This window comes from Ammospiza nelsoni, chromosome 2 (assembly GCF_027579445.1).
Source record: "Ammospiza nelsoni isolate bAmmNel1 chromosome 2, bAmmNel1.pri, whole genome shotgun sequence".
NCBI lineage: Eukaryota > Metazoa > Chordata > Aves > Passeriformes > Passerellidae > Ammospiza > Ammospiza nelsoni.
This window is the reverse complement of record NC_080634.1, coordinates 79,681,735-79,698,793: the sequence shown is the minus strand read 5'-3', so window position 1 is coordinate 79,698,793 and position 17,059 is coordinate 79,681,735. Positions and strand designations below refer to the sequence as shown.

General features: G+C 40.8%; 1 protein-coding gene across 1 annotated transcript in view; it reads right to left on the bottom strand.

Annotated features, from left to right (window-relative positions):
- The window catches only part of IPO5 (importin 5), a 42,420-nt gene extending 25,851 nt beyond the window's left edge, over window positions 1-16,569 (bottom strand). The window contains exons 1-8 of the mRNA XM_059493765.1: window positions 16,432-16,569; window positions 11,381-11,461; window positions 5,818-6,010; window positions 5,233-5,335; window positions 4,910-5,006; window positions 3,811-3,915; window positions 507-629; window positions 301-421 (exon numbers count right to left, since the gene is read on the bottom strand). Of these exons, the coding sequence (XP_059349748.1) occupies window positions 301-421; window positions 507-629; window positions 3,811-3,915; window positions 4,910-5,006; window positions 5,233-5,335; window positions 5,818-6,010; window positions 11,381-11,461; window positions 16,432-16,515 (907 nt within the window). The 5' untranslated portion in view covers window positions 16,516-16,569. The remainder of the gene's footprint in view (window positions 1-300; window positions 422-506; window positions 630-3,810; window positions 3,916-4,909; window positions 5,007-5,232; window positions 5,336-5,817; window positions 6,011-11,380; window positions 11,462-16,431) is intronic.
- Window positions 16,570-17,059: the final 490 nt, after the last annotated feature.

The window sequence follows — 17,059 nt, the reverse complement described above, 5'->3', positions numbered from 1 at the left end:
ACAGTAAAAATTTCCAAAGCCAGCTGAAAAGCATGCAAGTAGAGTTTTCCTTGGAAATATCTAATAAGAGCCCACTGTATGTTTATTCAAATTTTTGGTGCTGCATAGGCACAGATTAATTTATGAAGAGTCATAATAGAAGGGGGTTACTCCGTTAGGTAACACTGAATTGAGTTTTCTTTAGTTATGAGCACCAGCAAACTTTCAGTTAGATGTGGTTTTGCCACTGACCAACAGCAAAGTCAATTTAATTCTGTAAAAGAAGACTGTTTCAACAAAGAAAATGAGGAAAATACTTACTGGCTTGTGCAATAATATTTGTATGCCTCCTCAGCATAGCAGCAGCAGTTTCTGACAAGGCCACAATTACTTCAAGTGCCAGCTGACGCTGCATGTTACTGAGACTGGCATCTGCACACAACTACAACCCAAAAGTTAGAGCAAATGGTTAGAACAGAGGTTTTGGGGTGGAAAAAGTGATTCTTAAAAAGCATTCCTAGCTTTACCTTCAGAGTTAGCTGCAAAGTAGCTTCTAAATGTGGTCGTAAATACTTGGGAACGGAATCTGCAATTTCTACAAGGGATTTCAGAACAGAATCATCATTTTGGTAGCAGGAATCATTTAGAGCCTATAAAAAGATAAGATGGAGATAAGATTAAATAAAAACAAACAACATTATGAATAGGACCAGTGTTATAGAAGAAATTTCATTAATTGTATTCTTGTTTCTCTGAACAGTCTCATTTAGTATTAGTAGCTAAGCAGCCAAAGCCTGAGGCCACAAGAACTGACCAGAGTAAACTTTTTGTTAAAGCTAATGCTTCTAACAATGAACTAGCTGATTGCAGCAGATACAAGCTGAATGAAGAAGATAAGAATCAAGCAGACAATTCCAAGAGAATGAAGTAACTTCATCAGAAGATCAGTCCTGCAACAGTGAAAAAACCAGTGAGAAATCAAGAGACCACCAACCAGAAGTAAGTGGCTGGGGACCAGGCCATCAGCAACACAAGTACAATTGAGAGATGTGAATTGGGATAGGGGTCCCGCTCTGGAGGCACCAGCTCAAGCTGTAACTTGAGAACTAACACAAAACAATTAATCAGAAGCCTTCACTCCAACTTTCAGCAGGATCCCAGAGTCAGACTCTGCTATGGTGACCTGTGTGCATAAACCCATAACAGGATACCATGCAGCATCCAAAACTAAAAGTTTTCTACAACTAAGTTATGGCTCACAATATTCAAATCTAACACTGCAGACAATCAGAGAGTATTAAGGTCACACATCAGAGGCTCCAACATGCAAAACCACTTGGTTCTGACAACTTCAAAATCCATTTAAAAGGAAGTAACTTGGCCTGAAAGAAGGAAAATGAGCCTAACTTCCCTTTCGCCTGTTACGTGAGAAAAGTTTTGAATAGCTTATGCTTACAAACACCAGGAACCACAAGATTAAAGAAGTTTTTTCCAGACATCCCTCCAGAGCCACCAAATTAAAGCAGACCTTTCAGCCTTCAGTCACAGACATGGAAAAGAGAGAAAGAAATCAAGCTTTTTGCAACTGTATTTCCTAACCCATGTCCACAATCTGAAAAGTAATTTAAAACTTGGTTTTAACTGATCAGGGTGATATTTTAGTGCCAAACCAGAACGCTGTTACTCAGTGGTGTTAGAATTCAGAAGGAAACAAAGCTCCAAAGAAAAAAGTCTTTACACTCACTTCTGAGATTTTGAAAGGAATTTTCATTAGTGATGTACTTTATGTCTTAATGTTGAAACATTTTTGAAGTAACTAAATAATTTTTAACCTTTAAGTCTATAACTCAACATTTTTGTTAATGGCACTTATATAACCCACACTTTCAAAACAGAAGCATCATCTTCTAGTACCAGAAATGTTGTGGAAAAATCCGGGAAAAAAAAATCTGTCACGGTTAAGGCCTTTTGGTCTAACAGCTATAACATCCTCTGATTCTCTCAAAGGACAATGTAATATTTACTGGAATTTTCTGCAAAACTGTGTTTTATATCAGTTGCAACTCTGACAGTTTTTTTAAGAGTGGTTTTCTGAAGAAAGCAGCTCAAAGTGAAAAGTGAGCCCTAAAAGGCAAAATTACTTTTCTATAGTATCAAACAATCTCCAAGAAGTCAGTGAAGTTCTATCTGCTTTTACCTCCCTTTGCAACAGAAAGCTTTGGGTAAAAGTTTCAACTGTCAGTTTTGAAAGTTCAACTTCCAGCATAACCATTATAGATCTTCTACTGAAAGAACTGATATGCCAAGTCAGAATTTTATTTTTAGCTTTTTTAGTGTCAGTGTTTCAACAAAATTAATTTCAACAGCAACAAAAAAAGCATCCAACTGTCTCCAAAGGTCACTCACCACTATTCTAACACATTCCTATTTATAAACTCGGATCTTCATATCCATCTTGTGTTACCACAGCCTGAAAATCTAGTTCTTCTTGCAATAAGTACTTTAAAAAGACAGATTTCATAGCACAGCTCTGTGCTCTGTATTAGCAAAAGAAAGCTTGAAAATGTGAGCCAAGTGCATGTGTTGTTACAGTGTCTTCATAGTAGCATTCAAAGTTATAGCACACAGAGTGGGCTATTAGCCTGAAATCCAAAACCCATAGACTTTTTAAGTGCCTCACATCAAGACAAATGGCATGACCACCCCAAACCCTGCCTCGCCCCCACTTACACAGTAGTACTGTGCAGCCAAGGTCCTCTCAGGCAGTTACAACTTTTAAACAACAAATGTTATTGAAAAGGCATGGACAGGGACTAATCACCAAATAGAGACCTCAATATCAAAAACTTACACTACAGCCCATTTTCAAGTTCAGGTGATTTGGAAAAATTGCTCTCAGTTTGCATTTAAGATCAAGCAGAATTCCATCAGTTGCAGATGCCACTAGATTTAGCAAAATTTTTCTTCAGCTTGCCACAAAGCACACGCAGTTTACAGCCACACTGTCAACAAGAACCTGCTGTTCTGACTGTAGTGAGAAGCCTGTCTTTAATGTAAATTTAGCCTAATTTAAAATCACCAGAAATTCACTTCCTGCGTTATCATAGGTACTTAGTGCTTCCACTGTTTCTTGATATAGAAAGGGAAGTGTACTGTGAATTTTTCAGCCTTCAGAGCTCAAACCATTTCTGTCTCTGGTTTGATTTACAAAAGGCTTCTCTGCAAAAGTATATCACCTTACACCAGAATTTCAACTTTGGCTCAAATTCATCCATCCAAGAGATGTAATCCAGCCCCAGAAATTACATGAAGCTTAAAATGGCATTTTATTTGCAATTTCCTAATTTATCAAACAATAAAGATCATTTCTACAGACTTTTGTTCTCAGTCTGAGCATCTATGTTCAGAATAATTCTATGCTTTCCTTTAAACTGAAGAGATACAGGATATCACAAGTCCATGAATTCCCCAATTACAGATTATTTCAAATCTCAGGGTAGCCCATATTTGTATTTCAATATCATGGTTAATTTAAAAGCTGTATGATTTTGACCTATATGCCTTACAAAGAATTTTAACTCATTAATCTCTGTAACACTGTGTAAGTTGATCAGCACTGAGCTATTTTCCTTAAAACCCTATCAAATATCCTCTGTTTGCAAAATTGCTTATTAGTCTACACTTCATCTTGCTGGCAATTGCTGTCTGGCTAAAAGAGTCAGTTAATTCAGGTCTCAGCAAAAATTCATGGATTCACAGATCAATAACTTACATTTGTATATAGACAATACCAGTAATGGCACAGTAAGAGTAACTAGTTTAGTTTCTTACCTGCAAGATTCCAGGCAGCAAGTCTGCAAAATGTTTAAGAAGGGGAGCATTGAGCTCATTAGCAAGCACAAATGCAGCTGCAGCTCTAGCAGACAAAGTCTTGATCTAAAAGACATGATTGACAAAATAAATGTGGGAAACTAGTACTGAAGCTTGCCTCTGTTAGCTTTTAACATGGGATTATGAATTTTACTTCAAATAAAGTAAAGTGATAATGAAGACCTTCAGCATCTACATTGCCTATAAAAAGTTTATCATATGAGGTAGCAAGTAGTCCCTAGTTTAGCTTTTTTGTTTTGGTGGTTTTCATTTAACGGAAGAAAAGAGGAAAAAACCCTATTGTTTTCAACTTTATCAAAACTTCAAATGTGCACGCAAGTGTCAGTCTCATTTTTCAAGAAGTGTGAGCTAAGTGTTTAAGACATTCCTCTTTAAAGGCATGACTTGTGGTACTTTAGAAAATGTTATTCAGTTGACTTTCAAAGGTCAGAAAAAGTAATCCTTGGGGGAGCAGCAAACTGAATCCATGTATCACAGCAGGGTTTCCTATCCTTGCCCAGCATTTTCCATAACAAGAGAAACATTTTCAAAGTACAATTCTCTGCACAAATCAATTAATCTGAAGCCTTCTAGAAAAGCAAGGCTTGCTTACACACCCTTAGAGCAAAACATGCAGAATTCAGAATTTAGAGGCATACCATGTACAATCTACATACACTGTATGTAGAGACATGACAGACTTACAATGCTAAACACAAAGGTCAGAAAGAGAATTTAACATGGAGTTTCTGACCCCTCAATGCTGCTGGCTCAAACCCCATTTGCCTGGGGCCACTGCAACTGGGTTTCTCCAAGCATAACTAGGGAAGAATCTGGGCCTAAACAACGCAGATATGGGCAGCCAGTCAGCTTTAGGACCACACAAGGGTCTGAGCCTTTGGTTTGCAGCAGGCACAGTCAAAACTCTCTATGTACATCATTTTCAGGTAATGCAATTCTCTGATTGAAATCTATAGTTTAAACTTTATGTTTGAGACTACTGCACTGAGTTTCTATGCTCAGAACATACTAAAATCCCCAAAGAACATAAAGGTCTTACTGAGGGATGTTCCTGATCTTGCATACACTGAACCAGCATTCTCTTAATGACATCCAAATAGTGCTGCTGTTGATTCCCAAAAATCCCAGGAAAATTCCTAAGGATAAGACCAAACCATTAATAAAAGTTGACACAAGTTAAGGCTAAACTAGTATGTCAAACTTATCCATTAAGTTCCAGACTGTAACTGCACACATTTGAGTTAAGTAAGCCACAATACAAGAAACTAAATTAAATAAATATGATTGCTAGTTAATTACATTGTGACAGTTTTTCCTTCATTTTCAGACATGATTAGGCTATCCTACAAAAATGTAGCTTACCAGAAAATATGTAGAGCAGCCTCACGCAGTCCCACATTCTGAGAGCTGACAGAGTCAAATAAGAATTTCAGAACTTCTGGCCACTGGTTGTTGCCATCTTCATCTACATTAAACACAACAAAGTTTTAGGATAAGCAAACTTCAGAATGGTGAGATATCAGTGGGGCAGGAAAACCAATCATCACTGACTCCCTGATCTGAAGATGTACCTAAGTCACAATGTAAAATATTGTGAAATGTTTAATCTAAAAACACTCATAACAGAAGGTGATCTCTGTTTACTGCTATATAGCAACACTCAAAGAAAGAAACTGATGCAATGTTCAGCATAATTCATGACAATTTACACAAAACTGGATTTATAAACCTTAATACAATCTCACCTAAACTTGAGCAATTTAAAAAGCAGAGTTTAAGAATCTTATTTTCATCTGGTCAAGGATAGTGTAAACAAATATTAGGTTCTATTATAAGCCATGGAATTAGTTAGCACATCATGTGCAAAAGCCTAAGCAGAGATACAAACACAACCACTATCAATACATAAACATTTTACTACAGTATCAACTTATATCAATAAAGTACCTATTAAATTCCTGGCCAATTCAGCGACTATGTCACATATTTTCTTCCTCATAGTGGACTGCCCTTCTAACTGGATAAAGAGCAGCAGTTCACTCTTGACTGATGTCTGATCCTCAGGTGACAGAGCTGGATAAACTTCTTCAAATGCAGATGACAACAGGCGGCGCAGAAGGACAGCTGCCATCTGCCGAGCCTGTTAGGGAGAAGTGTGTGTGTGTTAAATGTCTGACATGATCATCGTGCTCCTGCAAGGGAACATCCACACGTGCTCCCAAATGACACTTCCATGGTGTAGACTTCTTTGGTCAATGGAATACCTCTCAAGCAACAGATGACAATTATGATAGTGAAAAAAAACCATACTAAAGAAACATCAGCTTACAACCATGTTTCTGACAATTACATCCCTCCAAAGAAATAATGACAGTACTGAGGTATTCAGGCTTTTTCTATAGCTGAACCTCAGAAATATTTTATGGCAAGTTAAGAACTTAGCTATGCTATTCAAAGATCTTTAAAGCATGAATTCTTTCTATTTTAAATGGCCTAATGCGGTCTTTATAATCCAGACACGTGTTTCTGGATTAAAAAGTGACTTATTGGGGCAATTTTGTCAGATAATTAATCTGTAAACCCTCCTTCACATTCTCAAACAACTAAACCCAAATCCAAGTCAAACCAAAGCTTTCAGTGTTTTGTAGGTGTATGATGACACTTTATTCTTTAAACTTGAACTTAAGCATAGGAACCTCAAAATCACATATTATAATCTTGTATCCTGTATGCATATACCCATTTTACAACAGTATAATTTCTATATCCATATTCATTTATAATTGTACAAGAACTAGAAGCAAAAAATACAATTAATTCAAAATTAATAGAGCAACACATGCAGTAAAGGTAAAAAGACACATGAAGCTCAGTGAATAACTTAATAGAATGTTCACCAATTGGTGTTTAAGGACACATCAATTAAAGATCACCACCCAAACTTCTAAAGTTTAACACATGTAACAAAACCTTATCTGTGCTAAATTCTCACAAAAAATAATCCAAACTCAGTTTTTTCCTAAAACATTCTTATTTAATGTGCAAATGAATGACAGTTTCATTTATAAGGCTTTCAAATTCAAAACTCTTCAAGGAGCAGCAAAAGTAATCAATTCCAATTTCTCAATAGTGTTACTTACATTACTATATAAGTGAAACACAAAGTGCTGCTAAGTGTTAACTTCTAACATACCCTGTAATTATCAGGTATTGCTAAAACCCAAGATACTATTCTTATGTTCTGCAGTCTCCAGACTCACTGTGTCTTTTTATAATCTACCCAGCTCTCTTCTGTACAGCTGAAGAGTACTGCACACAAAATGTCTCTGTACCAGCAGAAGGAAAGGACTAGAACTGGATCCAACTCTATCATTTCTTATCTCCTTGTCACCATCTCCAGTAGGGACTAAGGCCCCCACATATGCAGGCTCAGCTCTTCCCTGGCAGATGTAAGGAAGGCAGCAGCTGAACAGTCACAGTGCCCACCTGTGCTGTAGCTCCCATCAGAAGCCAAGATTCTCCAGCAATAGTCATAGGGGAATGTGAGTTCAGAAGGATGTTCTTCCCCCACTGCCTGTGGGAATCTCACTAACAATGTGTCCAAAAACTTTCATGGTACCAAAATATAATAATATCTTTCTTTCTCCCATCCCTTGGAGCACCAATATTGGGAAAGATTAAATTTTTCTTCATTAGTATGGTAAACTTACATAGAAATGCCTTGAGTAGGGAGCAAGTTCACTAGGACTAAAGAGGGCACAAACTCTGATGTTGTCTTCCCTTACTCAAGGCATCGTGTTTCAGTGAGGATTCCCTGACACCTGATAATGACTGAACTCACATTTTATTATGTTCTTTCATGAAGTACTAACAGGTGGGACAGTCAGGGAACAGAGGTGAAGACTACATGCTTTATGAAAACAAGGATAAGAATTTCCAACTCTGAAGAATTTAAAATATTAGAAGACTGATAAAAAGGCTGACTGCAAAGTAAAAACACAAGCAGGAAGGCAAGCAGAAAGACACAAGACCAGCACTACACGGATTATCTCCTGGTTATAGTTACTAGCTTAGAAAAAAAAACAATCTCCAAAATCCCCAAAGCAAATTCAAGTGTTCTAAGGAGTGACAAACTGACTACTGACTTCTAATAATAAAAAATGGCATCTTTTCCTCAGCAGATACTCACTTACATAAGAAAACTATCATTGACAATTTAATTACAAACATGGCTGAATTAATGGCACTTCCAGGGTTGTTTCCTCTACTCTGAGAAAGAATATATGTATTTTTCACAGACCCCAAAGGTTCATTAAGTTTAAGTATTTCAAAATATGTACTTAAACAAGCATTTCAAAATTCTGCAATTTAGTAGCAATAGCTTTTAATGAGGAGGGGAACAATATAAAGCATACATCCCCAAAGAAGGAATTCCAGCTACCAATGAAGCATAAAGAGAGCACATTTTTTTCCCAGCATTGGGTCTTCTGCATGTCTAAATTACTGATATGCTCACATGTAAGTGAAGTGTTAAACTTATATTAATAGAAGTAGTCATATTAAAAAGTAGTCATAATACTCAAATTTCAGCATACTGCTTCTGATTAGTAGAATTTATAGCGTGTTAAAAATGTTTTAGTATTTTAGGGATGAGGGAAATAAAGCATAAGAAAATCAAATCAATTTGCTGAGCAGGGCAGCAGCAGAATTATGACAGCAATCTGGGATGCCATGCTCTCCACTAATATTCAAAGCATCCATGTAACCCTACCTATTTTATAACAAAAAGTTTGACTATCTTGTGTAGCACTGTCACACTGAATTTTACTTTTGTTTTATTGTTCAAGTTCTCAAGGAGGAAAACATGCAGAGACAGAAGTAAAGAACATTTAGCACATGGTTCAAAGATGGACTTGTCATTCAGAGATCTAGTCCTATATGGAATTCAAAGCACAGAGTGCCCAAGGTCCACAGACAACTCAAAGGCAGAATTGTGGTGCATCTTTGGGCTGCCTTCCTTCCCAAAGGCTAAACAGGGAGCTGTCCACAACAGCAGTCTTCAAACTGGGAAATGCATCCCTTCATGTGACAATATGGGCAGACGTCTGGGAGAGGTCAGGGGCCCCCAAGAAGGCTGTGAGTACAGCAGAAACAGTTTTACAGAGCACTGTTATTTTACTAGTCATCTCTAAATTAGGACACAATCAAAACCTGCCAAACCAGAGTTAACTAAGAAAAAACAAATGAAGGGGAAAATGCAGAACTTCTGCTCCTCTCAAAGGCTTATGTGGTAAATCAAAACTGCAAAGTAACAGTCTAAAATATTTAAGTCCTACAAATAAAATAAATCAATTCAGCTGTGAATATATATCATCTTTCTGTACAGCTCTTTAAAATGCAGTTGCATAGAAAGTAGTCTAAATTTCATAACAGTGAGACTACAAATGCAGGAAGAAAGGACAAGCCCCTTCTCAGACTGGTGTACAAACGTGCACATCACCTGGCACAGAAGTGTTCTAGTTGCTAAGTCACATGCTTCCCTCCACTTCTGTGAACAGTGTTACTTTGCTGTTAGCAAAGTGTAAAATAAGAACAGAGGAAAGAGGTGAATATTTCCATAGTTTAGGCATCTGGTTAGGCAGGAAAAAACCTGTTACACAGTTAGTTAAAAGAGTTATTCCAAATCTGGCTTAATGGTGTTTTCAATGTTAAATACAAGAAGTACTTGGGAGAATGATCTGCATCCTTGTTTCTCCATTTAAATGCCAAAACTACTGGGTTGCAGAGGCAGGACTTCCCCAGCTGCTGTCTGAATAGTCCTACAAGTCTTGTACTCTCCACAACACAGACATACAACTCATGCAAACAGGATGGGGCATTTTCTTCATCCTAGTTTTCCTGCAAGGAGGTAAAGCAATGCAAAGGCTTCAAGATGAAGAGGGATCTGAACCCAGCTTCCACATAGCCTGGACAAGGCACGTTTAAAGTTCTGAAGCTCCTTCCAGCATCCTGTGTTTGGTGGCACCAGTACATTCAATGTGCTCAGAGGACACATGCCAGGCCCAAAGCTCTATCCACTGGTGACAGCATTTGGATCTCTATAAAACACATGCAGAAATTACCTGTTGATACCAGCACCACATTAAACACACACAGAATGCTTCCAAGCATATGCAGTGTTTATATGCAGCGTTTAGATTGAGCATGGGGATTACTTCACTTAGGCTCTAATTAGGCTACTAAGTAGTTGGATTTACAGGGAAGAGGTTGTAGGTTTTATTAATCAGGATTTTTTGAGTCCAGCACCTAATGCTTACTTACGGTAAGAGCTAACATTTAAACCTTTCTTTGAGTAATCCGTTGGTAAAGTTAAATGTCAAGATATTCTGCAAATGTTAGCCTTTGATGTCTTTGACAAGAGTAACTTCTATAGGTGAAAAGTTTCTTTTGTACTTTGCAAGTCAGAATCCAAGTCATTGGCAAGATTTTTAAGTTTTACACTGGGCTATTTCCTTAGCAGATGTAAAGGGAATAAAATCAGCAAACACATAAAACAAGTATTTATTTATACCTTGTAGTAACACTGCTCTACATTTTTTTATCATCTGAAACATCTTAAAGGAGCAAAAAGGAAAACTAGATTCCAGTTGCTAGTATAATATTGAAGGAGTCTGTCAGAAGAACACAACACTGTAGATTGATAAGCATCAGTATAGGTAAACTGATACTTTCTTAGCATTAAAAAGCACAAATGGCAACTAGCTCTAAATTGAATACAGTCTGCCAGAAGAGGCTGTTATTCATAGAGAAAAAGCACACTTATGCTCTTATAATATTGTTCAGAAATTGCTTAGGTGACTCTAAAATTTGTAATATCTTGAAAGTTTAGTACTTCTCTGCTCTGCATATTCAAGTGAATAATAGTTTTACCAGTAAGTACTTTAAATGATTGCTAAAGTTGCGAGCCTTACAAAACTAAGGAGTAACTAAAAGGCACCCTTACTTTATGCCCAGATTAAAAAAAATGTGTAATATTTAGACTACTCTCCACTCATTCCATAATATTGCCAGATGACTTAAGAAGCACTGTGAGTTACGAACAACACACAAGTTTAATGTTTAGGCACGGGACTCCAAGTAGAAATAATTTCTCAACTGTAACTTGAAGAAACAAACATGACAGTAAGTCACCTAGTAGTTATACACTTAATGGAAAATAACACTCATTGAGCAAAGCACACAACAGAAAACAATGGAGACTCAAGCAGTTGCTTATAAAAAAAACTCTTCCTGAAACTAAATATCCTGCACCACAGAGTCTCAGCTAGTGAAATGGGCATGCAACAATCAAGACAAAAAGACTGATCCCTCTACAAATGCGCAGTAAATGAAGATGCTTCAGTTAACACCAAACTTGCTCATTTATCCCAAAATGATCAGCACTGATTTCTTCCCCTCTTCTCCAAGTCCCCGTGAAAATCTGCACAAATCCAAGGTTATTGAGGCATACCTCCTCGGGAGTAGCATTGTTCCTGATTGCCTGCAGGAGGTAAGTGATCTTTGATGGGCCTGGAATAGTCTCGTAGGTCTCCTGCACAAAAAGAGATGCAGCTCACTGTAAACATTTATTAGAAAGCATGTGTTAAGCATTAATATGAATTGACTCTCCTTTTAAAAACATCAATATCCATCCAATTTAAAAAAAAAAATAACATAGAAAAAAGAAATGAAACCTATCAAAATAAAAATGTAAGACCTATTTTAAAATTATGAGTAAAATCTTAGTTAGCTGGTAAGACCTGCCATATTGGAATGATCTACATATGCATGGTCACTTAGGAGATTAATTGCAAAATATAAATAGAACATAAACTCGTACAAATACAACATACAACAAACATGTCCTACTGGGAATCCATAATAGCTTTTATCATATCAAAGAATGAAGAACTTTGGAAGCCTGAGACTGAGCTGTGACCAACAGGTTAATAATCACAGACTAATGTATAGTCCAAAAATTGGATCAGTTCTGGGTTTGAACCTTTTTAAAACTTTTACAGTGCTATGTGGCAGCCACATGTGTCAACCATACATTCTGTATAAGAATGTCTTATTTTTAAACTCCTGCCTGAATTTCAGAAAGAGAAGCTATTTAGTCTCCTCCTCAGGAAAACCCTCTTAACAAAATGAGAAGCTTAATAAGTTCAGTTACATTGTCTTACATGGTCCTGGTATGCATTTTATACATGTTTCCTTTTTAAATTATATTGTTACTTAGAAGCTAGAGTCAAAACACAGCAAAACAACTCTTGCTATCCAAAACATGGTATATGAGCGCATTTTGAAACAATGTTTTTTTAAAAATATATTAAACCCGTGTAGGTAGGAGCAGCAGAATCACAAGCTCAAGAGCAGCCCCTCATAACATCTAGAAATAGTTCTATACTTAGTAACTCCGAGTTACTTTTTACTGACAATCTTGAAGATTAATTACTTCACCCTTTCCAAATATTCATTATCCCATCCTGAACTCAAGGAATGAGCCTATTCTGCAAAGCTCAGGTTCATTTGTATCAGTTCTCTGCCGGCCTACTTCCTCTTTGCAACTCTGCAGCAGCTCCTTCCAGTACTCCAACAAACTCTTATCCACCTTGACGGGATACCTGCTATTGTCAATTAAGCAGTTTTGCATTTAATATTAGACATCATCTTCCTCCCTTTCTGTACCTGTTTCCTAGTAGGCCTTATTCACAAAGTGAATCCACATTTTATATTCTCCCTAGCTGCCAACACACACTCACAGTCAATGAGACTGAATCCCCAATGAATCCCTGCATTTAATCTAATCATTTCATGGAGACTGCAAAATTAAACGAGGTTTAGGGTCAGAATAGAAATTCTCAGGTTAACCTCTTCCATGAATGCATATATTTATACTGCACTATTATCTACAAATCCAAAAACTAACACAGAAACACAAAGGGTCCCTAAACCCAGGCCCAGCACAGACTTGTTATGCTTTCACAGACAACTGAAGCACAGTAAAAGCTGGCTTCCCTCATGTCAATTCTGATCACCATAAAATTCTATTTTGAGTTGTTTAACTCACTAAAAATGGCAGCAACCTAAGCAGTTGTTTAATGGTATAACTCTGTCAATTCTGTAAACTGGATTCAGAGGATGCTAAAGCCAAGGGGCACAAGGAATACATGGCCAAACACAGAACCTTCCCTCTGGGCTGGTGGGAGACTTCTTGGCTGACCCTACCCATCTTATTACCAGCCTTGCCTGCCCTCTAACTATGTAGCTGGATCCTGCTACATTTCACTGTGTTCCTTAAGTTTACAATTAGTTCTCCAGTTATCTCATACAGAAGTACAAATTTCTCACACACCATGACCAACTTTCATAACAAGTGCAAGAAAGTATCTATCCTCTACACTTGCTACCCATGTTCTCTCAAACCCGAGAAATGCTTTTTTAAAGAGCATAAAATCACCAAAACAAAGTAATCAAAAGTTTCTCTATTAGAAGGCAGACACACAAGTAAGAAGACAGGTTTTTATAGTCAACAGACAACACTCCAGGATTTCAGCCAACTAGTCAGATTAAGTTATGAGCATGCTAGCTGATACACATAATCACAGAATGTTTTGGGCTGGAAGGAACATTAGAGACCATCTAGTTCCAAACCCTCTGCCATGGGCAGGGATACCTTCCACTAGACCAGGTTACACAAAGCCCCAGCCAACCTAGACTTAAATACTTCCAAGAATGGGGCATTACAGCTTTTCTGGGCAGCCTGCTTCAGTGCCTCAACATCCTCACAGTAAAGAATTTATTCCATATATCTAATCTAAACCTGTCCTCCTCAAGTTTGAAGCCATTGTCCCTTGTCCTATCACTGCATGCCCTTGTAAATGCCCCTCTCCACCTTTCTTCTTTCCCTTTAGGTACTTGAAGGCTGCTCTAAGGTGCCTCCAGTCTTCTCCAGGCTGAACAACCCCCAGCTGTCTCAGCCTGCCTTTCACAGGAGAGCTGTTCAGACCCCCAGACCATCTTTGTGACCCTCCTCTGGACCCAGTCCAGCAGGCCCACAGAGGCAGACACAGTACTCCAGTGGGGTCTCACAAGAGCAGACTATACACATATAAATTCATACACATCTATTGAGTTAGGACTCATCAGGCTTTCTCCCTCACCTTTTGTTTTTTTAACATCTTTTGCTACAATCCTCCCAAACAGGATATGACTATTAATTTCAGTCTTCAGCTGAACAACCCCTCATTCTCATTTCAATGACCAGACCTATTTGGAATAACCTGCTTAGTCTGCTTAGTTCTCTGTCTATCCATTTCTCATTCTGACTGGTTTTCACTAGATACAAATGAAAACCTGCTATTCAATTTACCTGCAGTTATTTGAATCCTTTATGTATTCAATATTACCTTCCAACAGTAAGTCCACTTTGAAAAACTGACTGGACTATGCCAATGTTATAACCAAGTATGAGTCCTGTATGATTTTAGGAAGCAAATATTTTAAAGGTTATGCAATACTTTTATCCAAAAAAATCTTACTTCAAGGAATATACAACTTAAATCAGTCTAGCTACACTGTAGAGAGACAGATTTGTGCTTCCAGGAGAAAGTTCATTAAGCCACCACAAAGATAAGTGGGGTTCTTCACAGCCATGCATGGGGGAAAAATGAGAGGCAACAGGCATAAATTGAAAAAAGGAGGTTCAGACTGGAAGGTCCAGATCTCTCTGTCCTAATGAGGACAAGCCAAGCAGGAGTGAGTAACTCAAAGAGCCTGTGCTCCATTCTTAGAGGTTTTCAAGAGTCAGCAGGACAAAGCCCCGAGTGACCTGATCTGACCTGATAGCTGACACTGCTTTGAGCAGGGCAGACCTCCTGAGGACCCTTCCACTCTGAATGATCCTAAACCATAAAATCATTTGCAGCACACCTTGGAGATATTCAGAAACTAATGGCAAATTCAGTCCAGATAAATAAGTAAAAAGTTATACTATTCCTTGTATTTTTATAGGAAACTAACAGACTTGAAAAACTTGGTATCTATCGTGCCCATTAGGGTTTCTTATTCTGATTGACCATAGTGCATATGCAATAAATAAATACATACTTAAGAAAATTAAAAAGAACTCCAACTCAGTTTCAAGCAAGTTTCAGACAAAATATACCAGTTTTAAGCATCTAAGCTTTAGAGTTCGTACCCAATGTTTTATTTCATAGCATTGTGACACAGGTGCACAATGAACTTCCTTTGTTACAATTCCAATAAAGTTCAAAAATTTTTAGAAATGTTTTTAGGTTATATGTAGGCAGTTGAGAAGAGAAAGAAATTCAGCTCCCAGAGAATGGCCTCCATTGCAGCTCTATGTTCAGGAATGTGGGAATAATTCTTGCTGACTCTAGAAAGTGCAGTTATCAATATCGAACTTCACTAGCTTTCTAAAAATGTATGTCTCGCCTCCTTCTCACCCTCGATTCATATTTGAGGAATTTTTCACTGCAGCATCAGGAATAATGCTTTTTATTCTTCACCAAACAATGCGCTGAACTCTGCTGACCGCTGGAGTGATGAGAGCGATAAAAGACCCGATGCAGCCATGCAGCGGGAATTCATGCTAAACCTAGACGCTGGTATTTAATTCAACGGGAGAGATTCCCCACCAGGCTTGACAATGGAGCCTTAAGCATGACAGAGAGAAAGAATTAACGTGGCTTAGCCGCCACAAAGAATTTCAGCTGAAACAACACGTCTGAAAACTTTTTGCTGATAACAAGAGAAACTCAGCATATTGAAAGCACTTCTTTGGGGTGAAATACTTCTTAGCTGACGAAACGCTTGAACACACACGGGGCCGTTCCGAGAAGTTAAAAAACCAAACTCCTGCGCGGCAAGGGAGAAGGACCTGGGTCCCGCTGCTGCCGGCGCAGCGGGGCGGGGGCACGGAGCCCCAGCGAGGGCCGCTTCGGGCGCGCACACCACAGCGCTCTCACCGCGCCGGGCACCCGCTCTGACCTCCTTCGGGAGCCGCCTCCGCTCCCGAGGCGGCGAGAGCCGGCCCCCCACACGCCGCTGCCGCCACCGGCCCGGGGCCGCGCTCCGTCACGCCGGGCGGCTCAGGCGGAGCCGGCCATGGGCAACGGGGACAAGCAGCCCCTGGCGACGGTCCCACACGGGCCGCGGGCGGGGCGGGCTCGAGGCGGGCGAGCGGCGAGAGCGGCGCCGGACACGCCGGGGCGGGCGCCGAGGGGAGTAACGGGACCCTTCGCGCCCTCACGGGCCGAGGGCCGGCGCGGGCCCTGCGCCCGCCAGGCGAAACGGTCGCCACCGCCCGGCCCCGCCGCCCCGGCCGGGGCAAGGCCCGGGCCGCCCGGGCGGCAGCTGGTGCCGCTGCTCACACGTGGGGCTCGGCCGGCCCCGCCGCCTCCCTGCCCCCCTCCCTGCCTCCCTCCCTCCCGCCCTCCGACGAGGCCCGGCGGGTCTGACAGGCCGTCCCGGCGGCCGCTGACGCGGCGGCCCCGTTACCTCGGCCTGCTTGCGGACCGCATTGTCCGGGCTGAGCAGGTTGCCGAGGAGGGCGTAGAACTGCTCCTGCTCCGTCGCCGCCATTGCTGCGAGAGGGAAGGAGAGGGAGGAAGGGGGAGCGCCGGCCGCGCCGCCGGCGGGGGAGCGAGGGGCGGGGCCGCAACGCTAGCCGCGCTCCCATTGGTCGCGGCGCACGGAGCCTCGCCCCCGATTGGCCCTGCCTCCCTTTGACGTCCCGGCGGCTCGGGGCGAGGCGGGCAGCGGGGAGCGGCGGCTCAACCGACCCTCAATGGGGGTTTGTCTCCTCGCGTGTCATTGGTGGGCCGCAGCGCCGGGGGCGGGAGGCATGGGCGGCGGAGCGCTCTGATTGGCGAGCGGGTCCGGCAGCCCCGGCGGGATTGGCCGGAGCCGCAGTCGGGCGGCGCGGGCAGGGAGGGGTCGCGCCGGGACGCGGAGCTGGGCCGGGCAAGGGAGGGCCGGGAAGGGGAGGGACCGAAAGCGCGGGAGATCGCGGGGCGTCGTCTCCGGCGCTCGGTGACGTCGTGCTGCTGTCCCGCCACTGGGAATCCGTTAGTCACAGCACGGGTTCGGTTGGCAGGGTCCGCGGTGATATCGGGTCCGAGCTTCC